This window comes from Sparus aurata, chromosome 13 (genome assembly GCF_900880675.1).
Source record: "Sparus aurata chromosome 13, fSpaAur1.1, whole genome shotgun sequence".
Classification (NCBI taxonomy): Eukaryota; Metazoa; Chordata; class Actinopteri; order Spariformes; family Sparidae; genus Sparus; species Sparus aurata.
The window spans coordinates 14,474,396-14,502,274 of record NC_044199.1 but is presented as its reverse complement, the minus strand read 5'-3'; the positions used below and the strand labels follow the sequence as shown (position 1 = coordinate 14,502,274).

At 40.7% G+C, this 27,879-nt stretch overlaps 3 protein-coding genes across 5 annotated transcripts; 1 reads left to right on the top strand and 2 right to left on the bottom strand.

Moving 5' to 3' along the window:
• Nucleotides 1-1,183: 1,183 nt before the first annotated feature.
• Nucleotides 1,184-8,775, bottom strand: LOC115593761 (polyubiquitin-C). Of its 2 annotated transcripts, XM_030437401.1 has the most exons (3): nt 8,620-8,775; nt 5,883-7,937; nt 1,184-1,489 (listed from the first exon to the last, which is right to left on the bottom strand). In XM_030437401.1, exons 2-3 carry the CDS (start codon nt 7,927-7,929, stop codon nt 1,251-1,253), a joined length of 2,286 nt encoding a protein of 761 aa, XP_030293261.1. In that variant the 5' UTR covers nt 7,930-7,937; nt 8,620-8,775; the 3' UTR covers nt 1,184-1,250. The 2 variants fall into 2 exon arrangements, with proteins under 2 accessions (XP_030293261.1, XP_030293262.1); XM_030437402.1 differs by lacking the exons at nt 5,883-7,937; nt 8,620-8,775 and adding an exon at nt 2,936-3,067 and having other exon boundaries at nt 1,184-2,176.
• On the top strand, nt 3,427-13,264 carry cenpv (centromere protein V). The gene is made up of 5 exons (XM_030437405.1): nt 3,427-3,450; nt 11,379-11,471; nt 12,199-12,268; nt 12,357-12,471; nt 12,822-13,264. The coding sequence occupies exons 2-5, from the start codon at nt 11,380-11,382 to the stop codon at nt 12,968-12,970; spliced, it is 426 nt and encodes a 141-aa protein (XP_030293265.1). The 5' UTR covers nt 3,427-3,450; nt 11,379; the 3' UTR covers nt 12,971-13,264.
• pigl (phosphatidylinositol glycan anchor biosynthesis, class L) lies at nt 12,986-27,879 on the bottom strand. Of its 2 annotated transcripts, none has more exons than XM_030437403.1 (7): nt 27,565-27,879; nt 26,146-26,245; nt 19,488-19,578; nt 18,035-18,102; nt 16,170-16,201; nt 14,727-14,882; nt 12,986-13,602 (listed from the first exon to the last, which is right to left on the bottom strand). In XM_030437403.1, exons 1-7 carry the CDS (start codon nt 27,821-27,823, stop codon nt 13,469-13,471), a joined length of 840 nt encoding a protein of 279 aa, XP_030293263.1. In that variant the 5' UTR covers nt 27,824-27,879; the 3' UTR covers nt 12,986-13,468. The 2 variants fall into 2 exon arrangements, with proteins under 2 accessions (XP_030293263.1, XP_030293264.1); XM_030437404.1 differs by having other exon boundaries at nt 14,727-14,860.

The following is a 27,879-nucleotide window of genomic DNA, read 5'->3' as shown; positions in this document are numbered from 1 at the left end:
AAGCCAATCAACCACAGACAGTTATGTCAGAGATTATGTTGTATATATGACAGTTGTATATTTTCATAGAATAGGCTATGTTTTAAATGTCTTTTCCATTCTGATCCAATTGTGACACACTGGCATTCTTATCATATGGCTGAATAGTATTTAATTCAGCTGTTTTGCTCAAACAGCTTAACCTCCACATTTGGAATATCCTCTTCTTTCCTGCCACTGTTTGTCTTGTCTGTGTGCCATGCAGTGGCCCTATAACCACTGTTATGTGAAGGCTTCATGTCTTTTGGGAGGGTGGGGTGCTGAGTAGTAAGTCTATCATTGGGCCACAGCATACAGGTTTGTGTCCAATCAGAGGGTTTTCTTGAGCAACATGCTGCAATTATTATCATCTTCAATTATGTTGCCATAGTTAATCCTGACAAACTAGTTTAAGCCTCAGCCATTATTTTTTCTTTTATTACTGGCTTTATGGCTGAGTCTCTTCCACAGATCTCTGTTTGATTTAGGTTTCTCAACTGCAGTTGCAGTTACTGCACTGAATATTAGCATCTTCAACTTGTCTGGAGCCATCTGTCAGTACTAGCTGGATTAGCATGTTAGGGATTGTGGCAGCAGGTTATGCCTATTTAAGGCAATAAAACATATGTAGTAAACCATGCTACACAGGCAATCTCACTATTAACCACAGATTTGCACAGTGGGAAAGGACATTTGTAACTTTAACTTCCTATAATCTGAGGGTGGGAGAACTACTGATAACATAGTGACCTCTAGTGGTTCCTTGTGATGTTTCACTCTTCACCAAGTTTCACATTAAAGTAGTAAACCCACTTTACGTGACTTTTTACTTCAGTTCAGGTTCCAGTTTTGACAAGGAATTTTGTACATTTTAAAATCCTGAATTGTAAAAGAATTTCATAGCATTTCACCAGAAGAAAAAAAATATAATGAAGCATACATTATGGTAAATTCTAAAAGAAAAAAATATATAATTAAATAAAAATTCAAATATAAAATTAATGAATACACTTTCCAACATTGCCTATTTCATAACCATGGAAATAGAAAACTGATCTGAAAGTATGATGGTAACTGTATTTTAACAGGGCAATATTAAAAATCCCTCAGCTCTCTTAGCATTCACACTCTGAACAAATGTGCACAAAAAAGGGAAAACACCTTATAAACTTAATCTCTCATCTTTTATTGGGATATGTTGTCATGTAAATCAAGTAAAAACATGGAATGATTTATTGACCACCCCTCAGACGCAGGACAAGATGGAGGGTGGACTCCTTCTGGATGTTGTAGTCAGAGAGCGTACGGCCATCTTCCAGCTGCTTGCCGGCAAAGATCAGCCTCTGCTGGTCTGGGGGAATGCCTTCCTTGTCCTGGATCTTGGCCTTTACGTTCTCAATAGTGTCGCTGGGCTCAACCTCCAGGGTGATGGTCTTGCCAGTGAGGGTTTTGACAAAGATCTGCATGCCGCCTCTCAGACGCAAGACAAGATGGAGGGTTGATTCTTTTTGGATGTTGTAGTCGGAGAGGGTGCGGCCATCTTCCAGCTGCTTGCCAGCAAAGATCAGCCTCTGCTGGTCTGGGGGAATGCCTTCCTTGTCCTGGATCTTGGCCTTGACGTTCTCAATGGTGTCACTGGGCTCAACCTCCAGGGTAATGGTCTTGCCAGTGAGGGTCTTGACAAAGATCTGCATGCCACCCCTCAGACGCAGGACAAGATGGAGGGTGGACTCCTTCTGGATGTTGTAATCAGAGAGGGTGCGGCCATCTTCCAGCTGCTTGCCAGCAAAGATCAGCCTCTGCTGGTCTGGGGGAATGCCTTCCTTGTCCTGGATCTTGGCCTTGACATTCTCAATGGTGTCACTGGGCTCAACCTCCAGGGTAATGGTCTTGCCAGTGAGGGTCTTGACAAAGATCTGCATGCCACCCCTCAGACGCAGGACAAGATGGAGGGTGGACTCCTTCTGGATGTTGTAATCAGAGAGGGTGCGGCCATCTTCCAGCTGCTTTCCAGCAAAAATCAGCCTCTGCTGGTCCGGGGGAATGCCCTCCTTGTCCTGGATCTTAGCCTTGACATTCTCTATGGTGTCACTGGGCTCAACCTCAAGGGTGATGGTCTTGCCAGTGAGTGTCTTTACAAAGATCTGCATGTTTGTGCCTGTGAAAAATGAAGATTTCCGTGTTAACTACACCATTTAATTTATGCTCTACATATAAATTGAGAAGGTGTCAAAAAATCTGACATACTAACATTAAAGAAAGAGGGCCTTTATAGTTTTTAGATATAACATCACACATCTCCATTTTAATCTATTGCCATTTATGCTAGACTGTGATTCCTTCCTGTCAGCGGTACTACATTAGCTTCTAATGAAATCACCTTGAAAGACATTTCAAACATACAAGCCATACTTTTCGGTTGGTTGCTTATTACTTTATTTGAATAAATGGTGGGCTAAATCTAACTTTGTCAGATGAACATACTGGTAGGAAACCGGTGATTCGAGCACCAGCGCCATTTTAAAATAAGCTATTGTTGTTTGCCTTCGTTTTGTTCAGCTAATGTTGCCAGCTAATGGACGACACAGCTAGAAATGTTGTACCTTTGTTAACGTTAACTAATGTCAAACATTATTGTTCAGCCTGAGGATTGATAGGTTAAGTAATCCTATATCACGTAATTTCTCAACGTAGATTAACGAGTTTAACATTCGGTTAACGTTACATTATCATGTAAACGTGATGTTGAGGTTGCTAACGTTAGCATTTACAGTCATTGTTTAGGAAGCAGTCAGCCGTCTGCTAAAAGGGGGTAGACAGCAGTTCAAAACTATACAAACTGAGGGAAGAACAACCGTAGATAACATTAAAAAATGCAGGTAATATTGTTTTCAATGAACGACTGTAAGTTACTCACGATTTGTTTCTGCCGGTTGACCTAGTTTCCACTGATGACACTTCCCTCTGACTGTGCAGTTGCCACGGCGACCGGATAATTTATACAGGGGACACGTCACCGAGAGATGTTCATCCGCAATGGAAAATAGTTCCAATTTCTAGTGTTTATACGTTGTTTTAAACCTACGTGGTTCAAACATTGTGTACAGTATATTTTATTTATGTATATCTATCTGCATCATACAAACTACATAATTACTTGAACTAATACAGATCGCTTAAAAGAAAAACACATAACTGCGTAATTACTTGGCGGAAGAGAAACCCCTGTGTGACAGCTGCTGTTGGTTTAAGTTGAAGGCAGCTGAACATATACCAAGGTTATAATTCACTCAGGTGGACGGAAAATATGGGAGTGTGTGAAAATGTCATATTTAAACTGCTTTACAAATATTTAATTGAGTCTAGATAGTCTTGTTATGATGATATAATCATTCTACGAGCTTGTTCCTGGACATCTGGCCTAAGGGATAGGTATGGTGCTGCTTCACTTTACAATCAGTAACTTTCTAATAATGATATTATTGGCCAGTGCATCTAACATGCTCCAGGTTGACAATTAATTTAATTTGTTTTATAGTTATTAGTTATTTATTGAATAATCAAGGAAAAACCAAATGCTTTAAAAGCACATTTGTTTTATCATTTTTAATTAAATACAAAAAAACTCACTTTTAAAAAGTGAAATTCATTTTTTAAAACCTAAACTGAAAACATAGAAGGAAAACAGACAAATCATTTGAGTCATTATGTCTGTAGTCAAGAGACCAAGTATCACATTTTAACTTTTATGTCAAAGTCAAGTCTTTATTTATTTTCTGTGAAGTTGCAAGTCAAAACAGTGACTGGACTGTAGTCCACATCTCTGTCCCTCAATCCTAAGACATGTGACTGTTGACAAAAAACAGGAACTCCTGTTTTATAAGACAAAAAACTGCTTGGGCTAAACAGGCCAAGTGCAAACCTTGTCTGGGGCTAACAATCAAACAAAAAAATATAGTATAGTCCTACATAATACACTAGTTTTCTTTTGTAGTTTTCACATATTTTCTGTTAGAATATAACTGCTCTATGAAATATACTATATATAATGCAGGTTGTTGTCAGAATTTGATAAGTTAGGTGTTACAAGAGTTATTTTTCATATATTCTCCTCATCTTGATGCACAAACTGAGAGCAGACTAAGGTCAGCACTGTGATGGGATGAATGCATTTGGCAGGATAAACAGCTGACACCCGATTATCCAGATGCCAATGTTGAGCCAGTTTATCTTTGGATTAGTTGTAAATACCACTGTACAATCCTTGTGCTAGCCATAATCCACACTACTATCCTCACTAGACTATAGTGACATCCCTAAATTTAGTCTTTATTGTAGGCTCAAATACAAGTCACATTCTTGATGCTTTGTGAGCCACATTTTTATGAGTTGTCAATGTATGCACAGAGGTCATCACACATTCACCTTACTCACATGTAAGGCTGCTTCCTGTATAACATGCATCATTAGTATGAATTTTCTGCCACTGATTTTTGCGTGTAATTTGGTTTTCCTGCGCCTAAGCACATTTATACCATGCATATCTAACTATGATGGACATCGGGGTCCTTCTTGCCTGCTAAGCCCTGACAAAAGGCAGTCTACAGTATGTTTTTGTGAACATTTAAAAATAATCACGTTGCCCATTTGCTTTCTTGGAACTCTCAAGCACACTCGGTCAACTATTTCAGGTCAGGACAAAAAACATCATGATGGTCACATTTTCCTGTTTCCTTGTGCTGATAACAATTTCTGTCTTCATAAAGGTATGTCTTTTGTCTTACAACTTGCATGTACAAGGACTGAATCTTTGCTTGTGTTCTAAGGGAGTATTATCTCTCTATTTGTTTTTATTAATTTCATACTTTTCCCCAGGGATGTCAATATTTTTCTGTCAGCTTCAGATCACAAATGTTCACCCCACAACTTCCTCTATGTATGTTAGCCTTTTGCTTGACAATAGATGGCGCCAAATCCTTATCAATACAAACTAGTCAGACCTTTCCTAATATTCTGAAAGGCAACACTGCAAAGATCACTGCAGTTTATTCACACTGCAGGCTTCTGATTGTAACTTTAATTTACTCATTACTGATCACCACATCTGTATGTTTGTGACTGTAAATATGACATACAGAGGTATAGCTGGTTGTCAGATATTGCAGCTTTTTCAGTGCTTTCATGTACATTATATGCTATCTTGATCAACACAGTAGTGGTCACAATGCTTTAGACACATATTAAATCTTACTATTTAATGAAATATTGTGATGTCCTCACTTCAATTTAAGATTTGGTTCAAAAGCATTGTTTTTGATGATTCACTCCAAGATGCTGTATTCTATCGTGTGTTTTTTGCCAGTACACAGTGCTAGTTGAGCTTAATCATGTTTTCAAATGAGCAAATGTGGCAGGTCATTGCCATGCCATGCTTTATGTGCTCCTAGTAGGATTTACATATGAATGCATCTCAATTTATCAGAATTACTGGTCATTTTTGGTTGGTAAATAGCAGTTATTACACCACTCATTACATCACTCATTCTACAGACAAAGCTATGTTGTGAAAATCAAAAGACATATTTCTATTTCTCTTTAGTATTATGTGCAATAAGGAGCATTTTAGCTTCTATACTGTTGTTATCGATCTTAACTGTGGATTTGAACCATGAATGAACAACACCAAAAAGTTAAGTTTAATTCTTTATTAAGTGATGTGCATTGAACTTTTGGTCATGTTAAGGTAAACACCTTTTTCATGTGTAACATTTTTAACACGGCATGTACAACATGTCATACATAGCACGTTAACTTGAAGGAAATGAGGTTAAGAACATGGAATCATAAATCACTTTACTGCCCACCCCTCAGACGCAGGACAAGATGGAGAGTGGACTCTTTCTGGATGTTGTAGTCGGAGAGGGTGCGGCCATCCTCCAGCTGCTTGCCAGCAAAGATCAGCCTCTGCTGGTCTGGGGGAATGCCTTCCTTGTCCTGGATCTTGGCCTTGACATTCTCAATAGTGTCACTTGGCTCAACCTCCAGGGTGATGGTCTTGCCAGTGAGGGTCTTGACAAAGATCTGCATGCCGCCCCTCAAACGCAGGACAAGATGGAGGGTGGATTCTTTCTGAATGTTATAGTCGGAGAGGGTGCGACCATCTTCAAGCTGCTTGCCGGCAAAGATCAGCCTCTGCTGGTCTGGGGGAATGCCTTCCTTGTCCTGGATCTTGGCCTTGACATTCTCAATAGTGTCGCTTGGCTCAACCTCCAGGGTGATGGTCTTGCCAGTGAGGGTCTTGACAAAGATCTGCATGCCGCCCCTCAGACGCAGGACAAGATGGAGAGTGGACTCTTTCTGGATGTTGTAGTCGGAGAGGGTGCGGCCATCCTCCAACTGCTTGCCGGCAAAGATCAGCCTCTGCTGGTCTGGGGGAATGCCTTCCTTGTCCTGGATCTTGGCCTTGACATTCTCAATGGTGTCACTTGGCTCAACCTCCAGGGTGATGGTCTTGCCAGTGAGGGTCTTGACAAAGATCTGCATGCCGCCCCTCAGACGCAGGACAAGATGGAGAGTGGACTCTTTCTGGATGTTGTAGTCGGAGAGGGTGCGGCCATCCTCCAGCTGCTTGCCGGCAAAGATCAGCCTCTGCTGGTCTGGGGGAATGCCCTCCTTGTCCTGGATCTTGGCCTTGACATTCTCAATGGTGTCGCTTGGCTCAACCTCCAGGGTGATGGTCTTGCCAGTGAGGGTCTTGACAAAGATCTGCATGCCGCCCCTCAGACGCAGGACAAGATGGAGAGTGGACTCTTTCTGGATGTTGTAGTCGGAGAGGGTGCGGCCGTCCTCTAGCTGCTTGCCGGCAAAGATCAGCCTCTGCTGGTCTGGGGGAATGCCTTCCTTGTCCTGGATCTTTGCCTTGACATTCTCAATGGTGTCGCTTGGCTCAACCTCCAGGGTGATGGTCTTGCCAGTGAGGGTCTTGACAAAGATCTGCATGCCGCCCCTAAGACGCAGGACAAGATGGAGAGTGGACTCTTTCTGGATGTTGTAGTCGGAGAGGGTGCGGCCGTCCTCTAGCTGCTTGCCGGCAAAAATCAGCCTCTGCTGGTCTGGGGGAATGCCTTCCTTGTCCTGGATCTTGGCCTTGACATTCTCAATAGTGTCACTTGGCTCAACCTCCAGGGTGATGGTCTTGCCAGTGAGGGTCTTGACAAAGATTTGCATGCCGCCCCTGAGACGCAGGACAAGATGGAGGGTGGACTCTTTCTGGATGTTGTAGTCTGAGAGGGTGCGGCCATCTTCCAGCTGCTTGCCGGCAAAGATCAGCCTCTGCTGGTCTGGGGGAATGCCTTCCTTGTCCTGGATCTTGGCCTTGACATTCTCAATAGTGTCGCTTGGCTCAACCTCCAAGGTGATGGTCTTGCCAGTGAGGGTCTTGACAAAGATCTGCATGCCACCCCTTAGACGCAGGACAAGATGGAGGGTGGATTCTTTCTGGATGTTGTAGTCGGAGAGGGTGCGCCCATCTTCAAGCTGCTTGCCAGCAAAGATCAGCCTCTGCTGGTCTGGGGGAATGCCTTCCTTGTCCTGGATCTTGGCTTTGACATTCTCAATAGTGTCGCTGGGCTCAACCTCAAGGGTGATGGTCTTGCCAGTAAGGGTTTTAACGAAGATCTGCATGCCACCCCTCAGACGCAGGACAAGATGGAGAGTGGACTCCTTCTGGATGTTGTAATCGGAGAGGGTGCGACCGTCTTCAAGCTGCTTGCCGGCAAAGATCAGCCTCTGCTGGTCTGGGGGAATGCCTTCTTTATCCTGGATCTTGGCCTTCACGTTTTCAATGGTGTCACTTGGCTCAACCTCAAGGGTGATGGTCTTGCCAGTGAGAGTTTTCACAAAGATCTGCATGTTTGTGCCTGAATAGAAGAATAATTGAGATCCATTAAAACTGGGGCATTTATTTAAAATTAATTATGAATGTAATTGGAAAAATTAACCAACATCCATAAAATATATTGGCATTTACAGTTATAAACATAAAGGTAATATATCAACTCATGTTACAACTCTTTAATTAGTCTTCATAAGTTACACTACAAATATAGCTCTGACACTTCTGACACTTCAGGTCACATCACAAAATATTAAACTACATATTTTAAAAATCTATTAGAAACGAAGGAAATGTGAATCTCTGAACTACTGGCAGCTCAGCTGCCTTCCGGACCCAGCGCCATTTTGAGATCATATTGACCTTCCTTTTGTTCAGCTTGTTCCCGTCTAATGGACGATACTGGAAATGTTGAGTCAGTGCTACAGCTAACATAAGCTAATCACTACGGCGTTAACCTTTCAGTTTCGTCGAAACCGACGACAAAATGGTTCATGGATAAGGCAATCGGTTAAACGGATACAATAACGTCAATTTGATGCAGACAGCACAGTCGACATTTGCTAACCTAAGAATTCTCTTTTCATCCAACGTTAAGCAGTAAAACCATGGCACTGGTAACCAAAAAACAATTTTAAACACGGAATGTATAAATGTTTTGGAGTATAACGATAATATGACTTAAATTAAGATAACATTTTACTTACTTTCAGGAAACGCAGTAAATATTTCGTAGTCTGGTAGCACAGGCTTGCTTTCTGTAGTCTTCTTTTGAAGCGTAGTAATGCAGTACACAGACCGACACTGTATTATATACCGGAGTCTGTACACGTCATCTTACAATATCCGTCCGCGTGTGAAAGTAGTTCCGTCCATACGAATCGCACTATTTTACCATATTTATATATTTATTTTTGTTTTGTTTATTTGATAAGTATACGTGTACTCATAGGCGTGAATACTTAGGGAAAATTGTATGCCTTTAAAGGATAATTTGACATATCTTCCGCGGCGGAGTAATATCTCCATACTGTCTCTAGAATTTGCTAGAACCTCATAGCAACAGGGACGTTCCCCTAACTTCTGATTGGATTGTGAGATTGTTTGTTTGACCGGCGATTGGTTGCTGTGTTACAGAAAGTGATATTTGACGACTACATTACCTTTATTACTCTGGGACTTATTAACACAGACCTAAAAAAGAGTTATACAAGACCTATATAGATTCAATCCTGTAACTGTGTGCTATGATAGTGTAGCATACATGTTATACATGCACGGACTCCTTCTCATTTTCCATTCCTTTAGAATGACAGACCCAGGAAATAGATGACCTTGTCTGAATGACTATGCATTTTATTCATTCATGTGGCAAAAGAGGGACGTGTTCAGACATGAATCCTGTTGCTCGCCATCAGACGTGCCCGTTAACAGATTGAAACGTGCTTTGAAAACGTGCTAGCAGCTGTTGTGACAGCAGGGTGAAGTAGACCTATTCCTGGCTTAGAGGATAACACTGTTAACTGACCTCATTAACCCACCTTATTATTAGGGTTGTTAGAACCTATCAATAAATAATACATTAATAAATCTCTATCCTGAAGACCACTGTAAAATATGTAATCTGGTAAGCAGAGTTTGCTGAGAGTGGTGATCTGGCAGACACACAATATGGGCCTAGTCACGAACACAGGCTTTACAGTCATGAGTCATGACCTGAATTCTTAAACAAGACTGTTGCGTATTTAGACAACCTCAAGTGTTCTCCCAGATGTCAGTCTGGTTTGTTTTAAAGGTGCACTATGCATTAATTTTAATCAGAAGAGACAGATCTTCATTGATGGATATATATATATTTTTTTATCAATGCCTAAACAAAACAATTAAAACAGTATTTCCTAATTTTCACGACTGAACAAACTGACCTAAAAGGACACCATGATTTCATACTTTGTAATTTGTTTATATTAGGTGGACTCTGCCACCTTTCTAGCCTCAAACAGTGTTCTGGCATGTGTGACCTTATTTTCCAGTTGCAAAACAGATACATATTTCTAAGTTTGTATTATTACCTCGTTAATTTGAGTTTGAATTTGTTCTACAAAAATACTCAGTGCCCCTGTCATTTAGGTTCCTTTACTGAAAGTATGAGGCATTATTTCAAATGATAGTGAAGTTGTTGCTGTGTGCTGGCACTTATCTCAATACTGTGTACCATGATAGACATACTGTACAGAGAACAGATTGTCGTGGCAGGAGTAAACAAAAAACTAAAGCCTCCCAACATTTTGTGTCTTTAAAAGACACAATATTGCTGTTTAAGCATACATAGCCATAGCCTCCTTCATGTTGTTTGCTTGAGTTATTCATGCCAAGGCATATATACGCATAGTCTACATCACAAAGAAGGGCTTGATCCTTGTTCCATGAGCGCACGTGTAAGAATGCCTGGTATGAGCTGACGCCCAGGTGATACTGTTAAACAAAGAGTTTTCAACTGGTGTAGAGAGTTTGTGTGTTATGTTCCTGGACTGAAGTGGCCAAACTGATTTAATACACAGATTTCTGTATATCCTCATTACTGGCAGCTTCAAGCACAGACCAGCTATTTCACTCCTCATTTTTGGCTCCTAATACAATTACAGACAACTGTGAACTAAATTAAATCAAGTAGCATACACTCAGATGTGGGTCTGTTGCCCGCTGGGGTTCTATTTTGGGGTCATGGATATGATACAGCTTGGATGGTCCTAATTTATGTATTTAGGTCATAACACCCCCTTTACCCAGCCCTCCAGCACACTGTCATATGACACCCATCCCGTGATGCACCGTGCCAATGCTTTCCAACACAGAGCGTTTAGCTGAACTAGTTCAACCTCTGTGGAATGTGTTTGCGCAAGTCTGCTGTACTTTGCCCTGCCTCTTGCTTGGAATGATTATGGACTGACTCAAAGGGTTCCAGGAAAAAACAATCTTTCAAGCAGGATATAGGCCTAGCTGAGTACTGCGGAGGCTGATTATCACATGAAATGAAAACGACCATGGCTCGGGACAACAAACTTGGCGTTGCCTTTTCTTAAAGGTACTTGCTTACCTTTGAATTTGATCAAAACATTCATTGACAACATCAACAGTTGTGAATGGGTCACATGCATAACTATCAGTGAAGCTTTAAGTGTAACGTGTGACTCTTTATCAGTGATTGACTTTGACCAGGGTCATTGTTTCCTCCAGCAGGCTGACTGGAACTGTTTGGGGTGGGACGTGTAGTTCCACGTCAACAGGTTTCAAAGCAAACACGTCACACCAGTTTAATCAGAACACCACTTAAGTGTTGGGTTCCTTGTTCTTTTTTTTTGCTGACATCAAGTGACGGAAGTAAGACTTCACATCGCTTGATACACAAATATGAACAAACTGTGCGAATACATTATGATGGTATGTTATTTTTTTTTCTTCGCAGAATGGATCTCGTGAAACATACAGGCGGCTGCCACTGTGGAGCTGTTAGATTTGAAGCCTGGAGTTCCCCAGACCTCCATGTTTTCCACTGCAAGTGCGGATATTATATTTTATGATATTGTCTCATTATCTTAAACATACTACAAGGAACTTTTAACTGGTTGTGAAACAGCAATTTAATACCGATGTCTCAATATGACCGAAGACCCTTAGTCATGTATGATTTTGGATCTAAAACTAATATGTAGTCTCCTGCCAAAAAATATTATTCTATCACTGAATATACATTTATAAGTCTGAATAAGTTATTATTCATCCAAAAACTGTCATCATGCCAGAGATTTCAGAAAGTATTTTCTTGTACAGTAATAGTTAAGCTTTGAAAGGTCTCACCTCCCAAGTAGTTTATCATTTATATAGTTATATACAGGACTTGGCAGATGTTTGGCTGAAAGGGTCACATGGTAATTGACTTTCTAAGGTCCAATATAGATCTTTATTTAATGGTATAACAAGGACTGAGAATAGGTGAAATGGTAACTGTGATACAATTTAGCAGTTCAAATGGAGGTCACCACCAACATGTGGCGGTTTTAAAGGACATGACTTCCATTTTCCTTTATCACTGCTGACCGCACTAAGCTGTAATGATATCATGTTGGTTGATATGGCCAGAATTAATTAGTGAAATTGAGATTTGTTAACTTTGCTCTTAGGATTTGTGAGTGTCCTACCTTTATATCTTTGGTTATTCAGCTGTTGTTTTTATGTACACTTTTTCGCAAATCAACATAAACTGATTTATGTTCCTGTCTCTACAGCTGTAGTGTTTGCACAAAGAAACAAAACCGTCATTTCATTGTTCCGAAAAATGCCTTCACGCTCCTGCAGGTATTCAAGTTGAGCAAAAGACTTGATTTGATTTAACTTAAAAATCACAAGACGATTAATCGAAACATTTTCTTTTTCTTCTCTCCAGGGGTCAGATAATTTGACCACGTACACGTTTAACACTCACGTTGCGAAACACACCTTCTGTAAAATCTGTGGAGTCCAAAGTTTCTACACCCCTCGCTCCAACCCTGATGGATATGGTATGACCTCTCAATGCTGACACAAGGCAGTCACATGATTCTTATGTGTTGTAAACTTATTTCATCATCCTGTCCTGTTTACTCCAAACTAAGTCGGCCTTGTTTACTCCAAACTGACTGACCCAGTCTGCTCTTTCATGCCCTAGATTTATGGTATTTGTAGAAAACAGAAATGAAATATTATGTTAACAAAGGGACATTATTGGATAACAGTGATGAAACCACCCTTTCATCAAATGTCATATTTTGCATTTCTGAACATGTAAGGCCAAGTTGTAAATGTGCTGAGGGCTGTTTTGTTCATAAGCACATCAGTGAGCTGTCCTTTGTTGGTGTCATTTTCTCCCCAGGTGTCGCTCCACACTGTCTGGATCCAGGCACCGTCCGCAGTGTCACAGTGGAGACGTTTTGTGGAGAGAAGTGGGAGGAGAGCATGCAAGCTCACAAGAGCATCAGAGACATGTCTAAACCTGCAGCAGACTCACAGCTGAGAGACTAAATAACAACACTGTGATACAAGAATCAAACCTTTTTTTAATCAGAAGTATACCACAAATACTCTACAGTATCTACAACAATCTTTGGAATTATAAGATGATGAGAAATTCCAACCCTGGTGTTGTTTTTATATACAGTGTAATGATTTAATCAGAAGTATACCACAAATACTCTACAGTATCTACAACATTCTTTGGAATTATAAGATGATAAGAAATTCAAACCCTAGTGTTGTTTTTATATACAGTGTAATGACCCAAAACAATACAGATGTTTCTGTGCCAAAAGGACACAACATGCTTCCATTACTGTTATTAAATAGTTATTTATAGAAAGTGCCGTTGAAAAAAATGTTCAGGCCACTTCAGCTATAAAAGTACTGGAAGAACTGTGAGCGAAAACACCTCATTGGATGTGTAAACAGAAACTCGATTCACAGGTTTCAAGTAGTTAGCCGGTGGGGACACCTAACGAGTACAATCAGTGCATATGGATGCCATTAACTTAATAGATCTTCAGGTTCTTTGGTCCTTGTGGGATGATTTGGAATGTGTTTACGAACATGTACCGAGAGAAGGCGATGTAGAGGTGACGAAACCACAGGAGTTGAGTGCGATGGCAAAACATGGCTTCCTGAAAAGAGGAGAGGGTTGTTCAGGAGGTTAAACAAGCCTAACATCTCATGTCACAGCCATCAGTGTTGAAAGTGTGATGCTTAGAAAATGTATGTATTGCTTTATAGAATATAAGCTTGATGAGACATACTGTATACTGAGTAAACTTCTCATTTTGCTGCAGAGGTTAGACGTTACGAAGTACAAATACTTTGCTATTTCGCTTAAGTTGTTTTTTCAGGTATCTGTACTTAACTTGAGCATTTTTTCCCCCCACAACTTTTTACTTTTTACTCCCTACGTTTTAACACTAATATCTGTACTTCTTGTTACTTCAGTTTTAAAAGAGCACTGCGTAGTTTTGGAGAAGAAATTCAAACTCAGGATTTCAACACTAATAATATTAGTGAGGTAATAATACAAATCCATAACTAAACAAACAACCTGTTCCCAGGTCCCCAGAACACAGTTTGAAGCTAAAAAGGTGGCAGAGTCTGCCAAATATATAAACAAAGTAAAATAGGATGAAGCTGTTTTTGTTGAGGCAAAAAACAAAGAACAAAACAAAAGAAAATCAGTCAATACAGATCTTTCTCTTCTAATTAAAAGTTATCCCCCAAAATGACAAAGTGCACATTTAATGCATTTGAGAGTTGAATTATTGACAATAGATTATTTACAACCAACCTAAAGTGTCGGTATTTCACGTCCTGGGAGAGACACAACAATCAACTATCATTGTTTTGTGTTTACGAACAACTTGGACAAATCCTTTTGAGTATATCTCTAAATCTCTATTCAGTTAGCTTTGCAAAGAAATGGCCTGTAGGAATGTCCTTCACTTTTTGCTGTCATACTGTGAGTACATTTCAGAGCAGGGACTTTCTTACTTGCTGAAAGTACCTGCTGAATCAGTACAGTACAGTTTTCACATAAGTATCTGAACTTGGGTGAAGAATGAGTGTACTTTTGTCACCTCTGCTCTGCTGTAGCGTCTCTTTTTCCAAACTTTGTCCCTGCTCTTGCGTTCTCAGCGCATATACTGTACATGCCCTTGTTAAGAGGTGCTAAAAAAACATGTGCGCTTTCTAATAGTAGCCAGCGACCCGTCTCTGCCAACCAAGTGTCTATTTCTAGGCTTACTTTGGCTTGCCTGTAGCCCTGTGAGCCTGTAGTGCAGAGGAGACATGAGGGCAGCAGCCAGCTGAGGGGGAGCTCCAGGAAGGAGATGTACTTCCTGATGAGGCCAACAGTCACTAGGGAGAGCAAACAGCAGTCTGGGGGAGAACAGACACAGACCTAGTTAGCTGTTAATATGTTAAACACTTACGACAGCAGCAGACTGTCAACCAGGTCATTCTCGAACAGTGTAACACGGCTACTTTTTCACACTTAGACTGTTGACGGGTAACCTTAGAAAAACTGGATAACCCTCTACGAAGACATTAGAACTATAACCCTTCACATGCAGTGGGAGATTGTAGGGCACAAGAGGCTTTAAGCTATTAGGAATGAGCCCGGAGTCTTGCTTTACAGCCAGGAGAGGAGGCTTATACAATCACGTTGGGCCTAATTCTCTGCCGCCTCCTCTCCTGGAGGCTACGGTAAGACCAGTTGATCAGGTGAGGTGTAATAAATAACCAAAGAGCATGATTAATGACGCACCCGCTGTTTTTATGATTGCTCACTGCACGCACGAAGGGCAAGGCAGACTGGAGTTATTTTGTCCTAGATAAAGTACTGTGGCCTCGAGGCTGGGATGATAATGTCTTCCTGCCATTCAACAGCAAAGTGCAACCGTTGAGATCTCAGAGATGATTAACCGTATGGGCCTGCTGTGCTCATTTCTTATCAAGCTGTCTGCTCAAACATTGATGCGGGTGCGCCCTGTGGGCCTCAATGTTTACCAAACTAGCAAAGTAATGAGCTCCTAGCCTGTCGAAACAGGTTGCTCCCTCTCTGTCCTACTTTTCCTTTCCCATTCTGTTGAAGAAGACATTTTGTAACTTAAAGTAAAAATGAAGTCTATGTAGGTTGAAACAGGGAGACATTTTGCCTGGACAGCAAAGATGTCAAGACAGATTTTAACATCTGCAAACATCACACAGAATTAAACAAATTAGAAATGGTTGACAACCAAACATTTGTGTATTGTTGATGTTTCGGATATCCAACTGGCCTCATGCTGCCACCAGCAGACCAAAATGTATAGAGGTGCAACATGTAGCCCCTATGAACAGGAGAGGGCGCTCTACATTAACAAAACGGTGTTCACAGAACTTTCCGGGGTTCTGAATGTGGAAAGTACAGATTGGAGAGGTGGTGCTTCTCTTGTAATTTCTGCTTCGTCTAATTGTGAAGCAGTCTGTAAATTCAGTTTCAAGTGCTACTTCAAGCTTAATAATTAATAAAACTTTTGTCCGGGCTCTTCTACCCAGTGTCATCATACTTCACATCTGGTGAAGAGTCTTTCTATTAAAACAACTTGCTCGAGGTTTTTTGTTTCACAGACAACCTATATAAGTGTTACAAGTGATACTTTGTTCACAAGTTTGAAACATTTTTAATCTATGCTATCCAACCTACCATTGGGTACTTGTCCACTGGAACCGAGATGGCTGTAAGAGGAGAAAAAAAACAATGTTAGGCACCATAAAAGTAAACAAAGTTTAATATTAATACTGATATTACATAGTTATATCATTTAATATTTTAGATATCTTGTTATTGTGATATGGCATAAGTATTGTCTTTACCTGGTTTAAAGGCTGCATTACAGCAAAGTGATGTACATTTCTGTACGAGACTTGCCTTTACCCTTTTAGTCAGTATATCCATATTACTGATGATTACTTGTGTTAAAGGACCATCTTATCCAAAAATTAAATAATTTGTGGCTGGCTACTCACTCCCATGCTGATTGAAAGTCAGCTAAATTTTCGTAGTCCACATAACATTTCTGGAGCTTCACAGAAAAACAGCGTTGCAGCATTCTCCCAAACAGTTAATGGAGATGGGGACTTTTTTACCCGTTAAAAAAAACCTGTAAAAGAATATAGTCTCGAGATTCCAAATTGATGTGAGAGGATGTTATCAACACCCCTTTTCTGGCGAAAATCTTCACTGTAGCAGCTCAGCTAATGGGGTATAAAAAATGTCTTTTTAAAAAACTGTTTCGGATCACTTGGCTAGCAGTTTGAAGACATTTCATGTTTATAATTTGGTTGTTTTTTTCCGTTTTCGAGCAAGTCCCCATCTAACTTCAGTTGTTCAGGCGAACGCTGCAGTGTTGTTCACTTAGACACCTGCCTTTTTGTGGGCATGCGAGCCGAGTAGATAATGACTAAATTTTAAGTTTTGAGCGAACTTTGCCTTTAATATTTTCTGAAAGTACCCTGTTGTAATATTGAGGATTTTAGACAAAAATATCGTGATATAGCTTTTTTAAAAACTTTTTTTCTTGATAGAACAGCTGTGACAGGTGACAGAAAAACAGCGAACCCTTGGCCGCTGCAGTAAGGATAAATATAGTATATATTGCTATAGCAATATAGCCTGAAAATATTACATATTATCTTAAGTCCCTGGTAAACACAAAACTGCAAAGAGGGATTGTAAGCCCACAGGATAGACCTTGGAGTAATGCGGCCAAGCTACTGCAACGTCATTCACTCCCTGTGTTTCATGTGATGTTGAGCACTTCAAGTCTTGGTGGGAGCACAGTCAAGTTTTCCTTTCAAATTTGAATTACAATGTGCAATAGCTGTTAACATGTTGACAAAAACAAGCCATCGAGCTTCTGAGCACTGTGGAAACTAGTGCACAGCCCCTCTGGGTTCAAGCCTAATGGGAATCATGAGATGTGATTTGGAGAGCTCACATCTTATCAACAGATGAGGCCCACAGAGTGACAGAGAGCCATATAGGCTTAGTGAGGGAAAAGGCCATGACTAAAACGGCACACAATTAAGGCATCGGCGCAACACAGGGACAGCAAAGTACACTTCAGAGTGCAAAACACTTTTTCCCCCTAACCAACAGTCTGATGCAACTTGCTTGGTTGGCCTCTCCAAACCAGAGCTGCCCTCCCACCTCACCACTTCAGGGACAGGATTTACTGCTGCTCTCTGGGAGCGAAGCCGAGTGCCTCTGAGGACTCTGTTTGGATGACCTCTCAGCTATGTAACAGACCAATTCTGAAAAACATGCTCTCTGTGTGTGTGTGTGTGTCTGTGTGTTTATGTGTGTGCATCTTTGTGGGGAAACATTTGGAGAGATTGATGTTGATGCAAGTCTAAATGTTCTGCATTTTCCTAGACGGTGTTTTACGACTGTGGAGTGGGCGTATTTCTGTGTGCATGTGTAAGCCACATAATATCCCTGAGGATGGCGTCTTTAAATTGAGGGATTAAAAAAAACTAAGTATCAAAGCCTTAAAGTTCAGTGGGTACCTGACAGCTTTATGGATGGCTATGTGATTGGCATGGCCGCTCACTCCTCTTCCATCGAAGGTCAGCACCTGAAACAACAAAATATCTCACTGTGTGGGTGTAAAGCCAGAATCTGGGTATCTAAAAGTGAATTTAAATAAACGGAGGCAAAGACAGAGGGAGAGCTTTTTCTTGGTTTCTGTGGATGGGTTTCTGTGTCTGACTGTGGAGCTGCTTGGCAGCTAACAACTGATATTTAAAAACCTTTTTCTGTTTGCATGCTTGCACACCAGAGAAAGCAAGTGAAAAAAAAATCAGGTCAAAGGGAAAGAAAAAAGTGCTTGACTAAAGATTTGGCATTTGCTGTGCTCAGACGTATTCTACCATTACTAGGACTTTGCAATTAACATAAATTAAGCATAGGCTCTTTTGGAGGTTTGTTTATGGAAAAGCCAGGGGCTGTCATGCTGTCTGTATTTTACAGTTTAGGGCTGCACGAATTACTTTAAATATTGATTTATTTGCCTATCATTTATATGAATAAATGATAAAAGGACATTGTCAAGTTGCTTCTCCAGTCCAACAAACAGCCCAAATCACAAAGACTCTTCATTGACTGTCATATTGAAAAAAAAGAGAAATAAATCATCACATTTAAGGAGCTGGAACCAGCAAATGTTTGAATTTCTTTCTTGAAAATGGAGCAAAAGAGTCCGTAACAAATGTTCTTTTCATTGGCTCATTGTTTAATACACCAAGCAGAGAAAGTGAACGGCTTTTTACATCTTAATGTGCATCATGCCGCATGTGTGCTTCAGGGACGGTGTTTATGTGTGACTGATGTGTTTCTCGTTCCTGCTTTTTGGTCTAGAGGCCTTTTTCGCTGCACAGCCTGACAGGATGGGAGGAGGCCGTGTTTGTTTGTCTCCTTGATAACAAAAAGAGTTCGCAACTACGGGACAGAAGAACCCAGATGTGCAGATGTGTGTTCATCTTCCCTAAAGAACTTTTTCCCCCCACTGCTGCGGTACTTTGTTTGTCAGAGTATTTGTCTATTTGTTGAGAGCGGACCGGATGAAAATTCTTTGATTCTAAATTTGCCTCATTCCCGTTGGCTAATAGTGCAGAACAACACTGGGGCAGATAAGGATCTCTGTGTAAACAAAGAAATTGAATCCAAACCTTCTGCTGCGGCAGAGGCCATTTCCCCTCGATTTAAGGGAGGCTCAAAGTACAGTCGGAGGTGGAGGAAAAGAGACAGCTGCAGCTGACAGGATTATTTTACAGACCACAGTGAAACTAGGATAATGAGCAAAAGAGCTGTGGTGCCAAAACATATGCTAAAGAGCAAACAAAACAATACATGGGTTTCATACACACAATGGCAGGGAAACTGTGTGTTAACATTAAACAGGAAATGACAGTAAAAGCCACGGCTTTGAGAGGAAAGAATTTAGCACAGAGCTGACATTACCATGTTGAAGGAGTGAGCTCTGATGTGCTTCACAATTACAGAAGAGACTAATGAGACACTCCATTCCGTTTTCGGATCATCTGGCAGTTTTCTGCAAAGAAAGGGACAGTGATATTACAACAGGGTTTCACTGAGATACAAGAGCATATCGTGCCTCATTACACAACATAAGCATGCTGAATGTTCTTAGGCTGTGCAATTTTATTCCTTCCCGAACACCAAGATTTGTGCACAGTGCAGATTTAACCCTGCGTTTGAAGAAAGGCTGTTGTGGAATGCAAACACGAGGGAGTGCTGATAGGAAGTCCGGGGGTTAAGGGTCAGAGGGCCCTTAGCATCATGTTCTTCTGAAACTACAGCCTAGAGACAACACGGCGCATACATCAAACACCACACTTGGCCAGCTCGAGCTCTTTGGCTACTAAACATGCATGGACTCTCTTTTTGGCAGAAATAATATCTGATTTTTTCCCCTCGGTTTAGAAAATATGAGCACTGCTTTTTATGGTTGTTCAACGTTCCCCTGGAACTCAAGAGAAACCAGCCACAAAAAATAAAGAGAAGAGTACTTAAAAACCTACTCAGGCTGACTCAGATATGAGCTGGGTCAACGCAGTTCACATAAAAGTCCCGAGGGTTGCATTTGAAGTGGAGTGGATTCAGTTTGTGCACCAGTCATTATTTCTCTGCAGTATATTGATCAAAAAGCACACACACAAACAAAACAAAAGAACCCTGAAAAGACAGTTTGAATAAACCAACCTGTAGGGGTCTTGATTCGAGCAGATAAGCAGAGAGATCAATGACATGTCGTTGTACACATGGGGGCGGCGCATGTGCATGTATATATAAGTGCACATAGTGGGGTACGTGTGGGGGTGTGTCATCAGTTGCTCCCCTCCCCATGGCTGCAAACAATGAGCCAGGACAGTTGAGCCTGGTAGAGGGAAGTGATGGATTAGGCCACAAATCTATTGGCTGCCACCGGTGTCAGGGTCAGGCTTTGGTGTAAAGGGTGGAGGGGTGGGGGTCGGCTGTGTCACAGGAAGGCGGGGCAGATGGATGGGGGTTCAGAGATAGTTTAAAACTCTCTGTCATTGTCATAAGGCCTGTGTGTGTGTGTGTGTGTGTGTGTGTGTGTGTGTGTGTGTGTGTGTGTGTGTGTGTCCATGCCGTTTTTATTTGAGTGGGGTGGCCTGTGAAATGGAACCTTCTGTAAATCTTATGCAGCATTACACATATGTAACCAATGTAAAATGCTGCATGCTTCACATGAATGAAACACATGCCTAATCTTTTAATAACTGCTTTATACAGAAAGCTAATACATAAAAGTAGAGGATCGTGTTAGACTTTGTACCAAAATACTTGTGTATATCTGTTTTTTATTGTTGCATTTATTCATTAGTTATTTTAGACAGTTTGTCTTCCAGCTTAAAAAAAACGCAACTAAGCACAAGCCTGCAACGAGTGGGTGGAAACAAAAAAACAGAAAAGAAAAATGAACAACAGACATAAGACACCTGACCTTTCTCAAGCAGGATGCAGGCTGAATGTCAGCTTCACCATGGCAACGGTGCAAAATGTCCTAAAGTAACCTCCACAGCTCCCCCTTTTGTAGTTTTGCATGTGGATGTCTAATTGCTTGCAGGCATCTGTATGAAGTGGTTGAACTTTGGCCCAGTAAGGGGATTCTGTGTGTGTGTGTGTGTGTGTGTTTGCGCGTGCGTGCACTTGTCGGAGAGGGCTTGTTTAGTCTGGTCACATGGACCACAGGCCTGCGAAAACTGCCAGACTTCTGTCCACACAGTCAGATTATATGTCCTGCTGGGAACGGCTGAGATGCCTCTACAAACTGACAGTCCGCCCACAATATCCCACCGTAATAAGGCAGTTACAACTACAGTTACAACACTAATACAAACAGCGATTTGGAGACATTTGCGGTTGCAGGTTTTGCCAATATTCACTCATGTCGAGATAATAAAACGGTCATAAAAACAACCATGGAAATAATGCTGTAAACCATGGAAATAATGGTGTTGTTTTGAAAGTAAGTTGTGCAGAAAAAAGAACTACTGAACATGACAACATCGTAGTTTGTTGCTGGCTGCAGGACTCGGTGAAATGGGAAAAGCATCTGTTTGACTATGCAGAGGCCACTGTGTGCTGGTGACAAATGTATCTGGGATGAAAAGCACAGCCAGAGGTCAGTGGCAAGGCTGGAACATCTCTCTACTATTTACCGCGCCCGGCCATGTGCTTATAAAACAGCCAGGTCTATTTTTACTTCTGATCAATGTATATTTAAACCTTGCGTGGGGATAGGGCGTTACAGAGTATGCTGCTTTTCTGAACTGAACTGAGCTTGTTGTATTAATGCATACAGAGTATTACACAAATCCAATGAAAGATTAAAGCTTTCAGTTTTTGATTGTCTTCTGAGTAAAGATTTAGTAAATATAAAGTATGTATAACGATCGTGTGAGAGCGGGGCGTTGACTTCACTTTAGTCCGGTGGATAGTGTGATGAAGGTGCATGGATTTGTGCAGTGAGCAGCTTTAATCGAGTACTGGGAGCAGACGGAGGTCAAGCCAGTGCAAGTGCAGAGGCAGCAGAGCGTGCTCAGATCGAGCTTGATCACAAAGGCCCCAAAATGCACTGGGGCCCCAGATACTGTCAACACAGCTGTCCTATTCAGTGAGCAGTAAAGGGAAAATCCTATTTTAAAGCAGAATTCACGTGTTATTCCATAGGCTACGGTTGCGAGTGAGCATGTCTCGCCCATATCTGCCATCATGAAACATAACCTGCGCTGTGCACTACAATCAAGTTGTGACTTTAGCCTGAACCCAGAAGTCCAGTGAATCCAGTACATCACACTTTCCTGAATGAATGGGATGATTTCTGCTTAGTTCTACTACAGTTTACCGAGTTGGACAATATCTTGATATCACTCCACTTGTATCAATTAAAGTTTTGTTTACATTCAGTTTTACTCCTTACAGAACAAAACATCAAATGGCTCCATACAGCCTGTCTTGGCTTGCAATCCCAGTCTCCAGTGTCCCCAAGGTTTCAAACGTATTATTTACACCCTTTTTAAGCCAAAATCTTCACCTCACTGTTTCAGTTGCTTTTTTTTGTTCCCATCTACTTCAGTTATTTAGGAAAATGGTGCAGAAATGGTTTGTGGACTACAAGACTTCACCTGACTTGTCATTAGCATGAGGCAGAGTAGATAATGACTGAATTCTCATTTTTGGGTGAACTTTAAGCATTTTAAATACAGTATCATTTGCATGTATGTTTGGTGCAGTCTTCTTACACACTTATATGCTTTGATGGTGCATTGCAGTACGTCTTTGGTGCCTGTAGGATAATGTGAAACGATTGGCAGGAATGTGTAAGCACGTCAACCAGAAGGAACAAAACCGGTGCATCCTTGTATGCTTGAGGTCAAACACTCCACGAGAGCTATATCACAAATGGCCTTAAGCGAACTGAATATGCTTTCAGAAACACACTCAATTTAACCAAGACAGGATTTAAAGTGTCATTACAAGACCACATTACTCACTAACATGGATTTTTATCTGAAAAACTTTGAAAAACTGAAAGTGAAATGTCATGGCTGACATCTAAAGTCATAGCACACTTCCTGGTTTGTGTCTGCATTAAAAATAAATAATACCCAGCTTGACTTACAACCCAGGGGCAAACATCTTGAGCACACAAACTCTGAGAATCCACTCCAGGGTTTTGTCCCTTGATAGCATCACATAAAAATCTCAGTTCTTCTGCCGAGGTGCTAATTTTAAAAGCTACTGAGTTTGTTTAGGACTTGACATAATCTTTGATGAAAGCTTTTTAAATGCTTGATATTATATTTGGGGACCAGCACTGCTACAGCACTACTATATTTTAGCTATGCTCACCTCCAGTCATCCTTGTCCAACCCACCATCCATCTGAACGCTGCACGAGTTTGTCTGAAAACCATACAAACTAATTGACTAGTGATGCTCCCGTGTTGTTTCCAAACTACAAAAACAACAGAGGGGATGAAACGTTAACTATGTGGATCCAAGACACAATATTTTTCTCAGTATCCTCATTGACAGCGGCTTGGTAGGTTAAAGCAGTTGTAAGTTAGAAACTGATATTTAAAAATTGCTGACTCCGTTTCATCGACATATATATTGTTCATCTGATTGATTTTAATAAGGACAGACACAAACACCTCTGTTAACACATGAATGTTCAACTGCACCACAAACTACAGCCTCCAATTTAAAAAAAAAAACAAAAAAAAAATCATTTTAAACTTCATGCAGGTGGGAGGAATTGCAGGACTGTTAAAACTAGACTGCAAGACTAACTGCTCACATCGAACTGACAAAGTAGAGCTTTTGTTTCTAATCAGATTTTCTAGTTTCTATTCGCTGAAGACTTTACCGTGGCACCCTTTCTTTCTCAGTGCAGAATGAAATGACCAGTGAGAAAAACAGGGAGAGCTTGAGTCAAGGATGTACATCTGCACATACTTGGGCAGCGAAGGTTAAGAGCAAAGCCAAACTGTGGCTAGCCATGTACAGACGCACAAGGAGAAAAACAGTTTGGACTGACCTACATTAGCAGTGCTCAGAGCATTGCCAAAATGTATCCCACAGTCCTTGGCAGTTGGCTTCAGCAGACATGGACAAGAGGGGGAGGAGGAGGAGGAGGAGGAGGAAGAGGGGTGGAACAGGGAGAGAGAGAGAGAGCTTGGTTGTGAGAGGGCAGGGCTGGGGGCTCTCAAAGTGCTGATTAGGTGTGTGTTTTGGGCAAACAACAGAATACACAGAAAGGGAAAACGGGCTACACTCCAGTTCAGCAGAAGTGCAGACAGTACTGAGATCAAAGTTCAGCTATATTCTGTGTGCACAGGATGATAAAACTGGGAAGTCTGTGCGTGTGTGTATAACAACACACACACACCCTAACAATGTTCTCTAGGGCAGACAACCTGGGCAGGCTGCCAGCTTGTTACTGTGAGTTCCAGGTTAGTGCCAGAGTTCATGCAGCTCTCCTGGCGAGCCAACATGTAGAGACTCACATGTAGGCAGCCCCGCGGTTCCTAGAAACTCCAAACATTTTCAAGGAAAGCTGCAGATCTGATCCAAAGGAGAGAAAAAAATCCCCCTCTTCAACATCACCTTTTACTGCTGCTTTCTCTGTAACTTGACCTTGCCAAGAGCCAGCGCCTGGAGACTGAGAGCCTTACAGCTGCAGCATCAAACAAAATACAGGCGAAAACAGACAACGTAGAGCGACGTCCACAAGAATTTGGACAACAATGCAGTTTGAAGTTCTGGTCCCCAGATCTGCCCAGTGATTTGAATGTGAATTGACGTTTATGAGGGAAGTCTGTTTTAACTTGGAGGGCATTCAAAACCACACTGAAAGAGTGTTAGCTGTTTCTCTATGTCATGTATGGTATTCATGGAGACAAATATACATATTTTTAATTCAGTAAAGTCAGTAAAGTCACTTTCATCATTTTCTTTAAAGAATCCATATTATGTAAGTCCATACTGCTATAAGATGAATGAGAGCTAGCAAAGAACGCCAGTTTTTTGTTTGAACTGTTCTTGCAACACTGCTGGAATGTGCAGCGACTTTCTTTCCACTAATTTTCCCACAGAGCTCCACAAGAAAATTGTTGGGGAGCAACAGAAAAGTAGGAGGTAGGACCCTTCATCTCCAAAAAGTTTCCAATTCAAGAAACACTGACAAGTGAACTGACACTTTAGTTAATAGCCCAAATTGCCTTAAAGTCAGTAGTTCACTCTAACCCATTTCGGATTGAAGAGGAAAATATATTTCAATAAATGGGCGAGTAACACGCAAAAAACAATGGCGATCAGCCCTTAAGTCATCCATATTTCCATTAACTTATCCACTAAGATTGACTCATCCACTGTGAGAAAGATTATAGGCAAAATCCAATATCATAGCTGCAATATGGACAACTTAAAAAAAAAAGAAGTTATAAGTTACTAACCAAAAACCATCTATTTGCTTTAATTATTATTCTTTTAACTTGCCTTATTATACTTTTAGTGACTGATAAATTACTAGATATGTGGATATATATTGTAGAGAGATGGTTGGATCGATAGATTGAAGTCAGTTTGGAATTATAAAGCTTTTAAGGGGCTCTATGTGTGTCACCCAGGGCTGACCTATCACTGCCTGAGGTCTAATCATTTATTTCCCGTGTGACACGGAGCTAATACATCAGGCCAGGCTAGATCGGCTCTGTTGTAGTGAGAACAGATGGGTGTGATTTGTGGTCAACTTTCTAACTGTTCTGATAGACACTGGGTGGCTGGGAGGAGACTAATGGCCTCCAACAGGCAGACATGTTGAGCTGAGATCCGAGTCCTTAAAACAAGGCAGCATAAGTATATTTTGTTTCTTTTAATTTCAAGTGAAAAATTTGCCTTGGTTTTAAATCACATTTTCAATCTGCAAAGGACAAGTACAGTACATACATGTTTACCACACAAATAAGAATATTCAACAAGGCAAATTCTAACAAGCCAAAACAAACCCCGTGCTTTCAACATTAATGTTGTAACATGCATGCTGTGTGTTGAAGATGGCTGCTTACTTATGGTCTACTATGGTGACTCTGGAGCCCGGTATCCCCAACACGGCACAGCTGTTGAGAAGTTCTTGTTTGCGCTGAGCTCCTTGATGGTAGTAGTTTCCTGGATAATATAAACAAATGTGGCTATAGATGTACCGTAATGAAAGGAAAATCCAAATAAAAGTCTAAATTCTGTTAGCAGATTCTGTGTAATTCCCCCAAATCCAAAGATTGAGTGTTTCACTGTGGGGTGTTTAAAGTGGTCTTAAAGAAATAGTTACAGCGTACAAGGTAGCTAAATTTGATTTTTATTTCATCTTTACTTATTATGTGTAATGTATTGTCTTGCTTTGCTGAACTGTGGTTGTTTTTACTGGTATTTTGTGCTAATGTGTAATAGGTTTGTAATACTGTCTTGCTTGCTGTCTTCTTGTTTGGCTATTATTTAGTGGAGTGTTATGTGTTCTACAAGAAAACTAGAATGGAAATAAGCCTTTGACTTTATTGTGGATTCCTTCGCAATGATTTTCAATGCATGTATTGACGACAGTGTCTTATCTGTTTTGTAATGTTCAAATATATTCCTTCATTCATTCATTGTTTTTTCTTTAGCAGTGTAATAAAAATAGTCCTCTAAAAATCAGTTAGGTTGGATCAAAATGAAATGCAGCATTGTACAGACTAGAAACATGTTTATTTTGTGTTTTTAGGAGTTTTTACCAATACTACAAGCAATGTCACCTTTTGGAAATTGAGTAGGTTAGGTGACAAAACTTGATAGCATTTCTTCCTAAAGATGCCTGTAGTTCATCCCTCGGTCGTTGTTCACTTTAAGTTTTAAGATGACGTGTCATCACAATGTTGAGCACTGAACGAAAAGCTAGATGAGAATCTGTCTGCAACTTTCTTTCTTTGACTATTATTTTCCTTAAAATTTAACATGAAATCATTGCAAACTCGACTGGAAAAAAAAAACAAGGCCAGATTTCCGAACTCTTACAATAACTGACAGGTTAAACTGATTTACTCACTCAAAAATCATAAATAAAAGACAAACAAACAACTTCCTGGATATTCTAGGCTGTTATTATGTGGACACAACATAGTATGGTTTTAAATATTCTTTAACTGAATTGTAAAAAAAAAAAAATGTTTAGCGCACCCCATCTACCAGCATTATGCATGTACGTGATGTTTTGCTCAGTGGTTGACAAGCAAAGCCACTGTTTTGGGAGAGGTGCTTTTTCACTTTCACCTAAAAGACCATCATACTTGTATGCTTTGTTTACAATATTCAGTTAAATCTAATGGGTGAACTATGAAATGTAAACAAGCTAACGTTAGTTAGCAGCAAGCCACATGATCAACACGTATCTCTCTGAAACTTAACACTAAATTCTTAACATTATTTACGCAAACAGTAGTATGCTGTAGCTTTACCTTCAGACAAACACAGCAAATGAACACTGGCGTTTAACTCAACGAGCCGTATGATCGTTGGCGCGAAGAACATACATTCATCATCCGGATGCGCGGTTACAATCAGAGCTCTGATATCTGCACTGTCTAGTTCTCTGCCAGGGGAAACGTCCAGTACATTTTTTAACGACTTCACCAAAGTGCGCCGGTGTCGATTGTAGATGCATTTTATCCAGACAAAATAGGATAAAACTACGAAGACAACCAGGTAAACACTCATTATTTTGACCGTTCCCGTAAACAATCCGTGTAAAGACAAAGGTCTAACGTGCAAAT